This window comes from Dermacentor silvarum, chromosome 2 (genome assembly GCF_013339745.2).
Source record: "Dermacentor silvarum isolate Dsil-2018 chromosome 2, BIME_Dsil_1.4, whole genome shotgun sequence".
Classification (NCBI taxonomy): Eukaryota; Metazoa; Arthropoda; class Arachnida; order Ixodida; family Ixodidae; genus Dermacentor; species Dermacentor silvarum.
Window position 1 is genome coordinate 110,066,248 of NC_051155.1, and position 2,686 is coordinate 110,068,933.

General features: G+C 45.8%; 1 protein-coding gene across 1 annotated transcript; it reads left to right on the forward strand.

Annotated features, from left to right (window-relative positions):
- Window positions 1–943: 943 nt before the first annotated feature.
- On the forward strand, window positions 944–2,309 carry LOC119440296 (globin D, coelomic). The gene is made up of 2 exons (XM_037705220.1): window positions 944–1,399; window positions 2,223–2,309. The coding sequence occupies exons 1-2, from the start codon at window positions 944–946 to the stop codon at window positions 2,307–2,309; spliced, it is 543 nt and encodes a 180-aa protein (XP_037561148.1).
- The last annotated feature ends 377 nt before the right edge of the window (window positions 2,310–2,686 follow it).

Here is a 2,686-nt window from a genome sequence, read left to right on the forward strand (position 1 = left end):
ATGTTGTTCACATCGCCAGGCTCAAGCCCTATGTCCCCCCATTAAGTGAGGCTCTAGAACCTGCACCGGGACGGAGCTAACCCCACCGGGAGGATGATGTTACGGTGAAGGCAAAGAAGAAGGGGACACTAACGAGCGGAAGACGAAGACTCTGGCCGTTGCATGAACGCCATATACATCACTTGTAAATATACATTCTTCTACACTCGTGGGCCTACTTTCTTCCTGTAACAATATGATCCTAAACGAAACAGCCTACTCACTGGCAAAGACTTCGCTTTTCAGGCTGGTTTTTGTTGTACTACTGACAGAGTGCTGGCAAGATTTTGATTGCGTTTCATTATAAATGTCTTATCAGACCAAGTGCTGACTACTTCTCCAGATCATGAGCACCTCATATTTCCCTGACGAAGCGAATGCTGTAAAAGAAGGCTCCTTGTGGTCCCCCTCACAAAATTAGGCTGCCGCATTCTGGCCCTCAACTTCTACGCGCACAACTCAGGGTTGATGCCTTGCCCACTCTGGCCTTACTGTTATGAGGAAGAAATAATTTATCACTTCCTCAGACTTTGCCGCCGGTATACTGCGGCGAGAAACACAATCCTGAAACTACGTCTTCAAAGAATCAGGTTGGAATTAACATAACTGGTTCTTCTTTCCTTTGGGACGTTCACTCTCAGTTTTAATCAGAGGGATGTTTGCTCCACCGTAGTATGCAATAAATTATTTATTCTGCAGCTTATTATTGGTGTTATACTACCATATTTCACCTACTGGAGCGGGTATGCAACAGAAATTTTCAAGTGCTATTTTTTTCGTAGCTTTGGAAAGTTCAACAATTTCTTGGCCAATCTCCCATAGAAGGTAAGAGCCACATGTTCAATAGGAACAACCCCTAACCAACAACAAGAAGCGAAAGAAGAAGAAGTATTCCTTTGAGATTATGGGCCACGCTTTCACCAAAGAGACGATAAACCCGCACACGGGCATGACTCCGACAGACATCCGCTTGATCAAGCAGACGTGGCGAAACCTGTGCGACCACAACCGCAACTACGGCGTGCTCATCTTACAGGCGTTCTTCCACAAGCAGCCCGACACCATGCACCTGTTCAGGAACTTTCGCGGCAAACCCGTCCAGTCCCTACCCGAAGACATGTTGTTCAGGGCGCACGCCTGTGCCTTCGGCTACCAGCTCACCTCAATGGTCGATAACAGCGATGATGTCGACCTGCTAGAGGCACTCATCCGCAGGAATGCCGAGGGGCACAGGAAACACCTGGGTGTCATGCCGATGCATTTCCGCATCATGGGCAAAGCCGTGGTGGACGTTCTGCAGACCAAGAACGACAAGCTCATGACGCATGACGCTGTCTTGGCGTGGGAAAAGCTGTTCACTGTAAGTGCACGCCTGAAAATTACTGTTGTCCACTGTCTCGGACTTATACATCTCGCGATCTTTCTTTCGTCCCCTTAATGGTTATTTACAGCTTCCACTATATTACTGAGACGCATATAGAAGCAACGTTGGCCTCTTTGCAACTGTGCCCAATTTATTTAACTTTTTTTTAACAGAAAAGCAGGCCTCACCAGGCCGCTTGCTTTCACGACGTCCTATTATGACGTCGTCGTTGAATAACTTGGTGCTTGAAATCAGTAAACGTTAAACACACCGCTCTGCTCTGTCAATGTACATTGCTTGATGACCGCATACGTATGTAGCAGCAACGTGCACTGAAGGGTAAATAAAAGCAAAAAAAGCCCGTGATATTTGGAAATTACATGTTTTCATCTTTAAATCACTGGCGCAACTTCCTTGTAAAGGAGATTTGCTCTGTGGAATGTCACCCCACTAAGAAACGCTAGTATTGTGGCACTTCAGTAGCGTCAGAAATGCCAGCCTAACTGATCAGCACATACAAGCAGTTTGCGTAAGCGTGTATTAGTGGTATAAAGGGGTCGGCCCCGTCCGCGTGGCTTGTCAGAGCATGCGAATGCGCGGTAGCTCGCAGACCGTGTCTATCTAGCGACATGCCAAAATAAAACAAAATGTAGTCGCATCAATGCTATCGAGATGACTTTAATGCGATCAGCAGTATATTTGAATCTGGGTGTGTAATTGCTTATTATATGTACTATTCAATGAGTACTACGAAAAATGGCACGTGCCCAGTCACACCTGCACAGTGACCCAATTTGTCTCGAAATATGTTATGCAACAGGGGAACACACTCACTGCACATGTCCGATCACCCAAGGTGGCATCAAAGAGGTTCCTTGAAGAGTACCACATACCCATTGTGACATAACCAGGGTCACATAACCAGCGACTCAAGTTGGGGCGTGGAAGAGGTGCACTTAAGAGCGCTCCCTGCCAGTGGCCCAAGTTGTCCCGAAGTTTGGTTTTCAAGCCGGTTTCCCTCGGCATAACAGCCCGATACTCTACCCATTTCGTCATGCATTTCCCAATGTCCTATGTCAGCGTAATAGAGATTAGGAGAGGACATACATACATACGCACATACATACATACATACATACATACATACATACATACATACATACACATACATACACACACACACGCACACACATATACATATATATATATATATATATATATATATATATATACATACATACGCCAAACATGCTACTCAGCAAGGTTAAGGTGTAGCTTAGCTGC

Bases quoted from the DNA above. Each gene is read 5' to 3' on its own strand.
- LOC119440296 (XM_037705220.1), top strand. From the start codon at position 944: ATGGGCCACGCTTTCACCAAAGAGACGATAAACCCGCACACGGGCATG. The intron at 1,400-2,222 runs GTAAGTGCACGC...GTTATGCAACAG, and splicing joins CGTGGGAAAAGCTGTTCACT to GGGAACACACTCACTGCACA.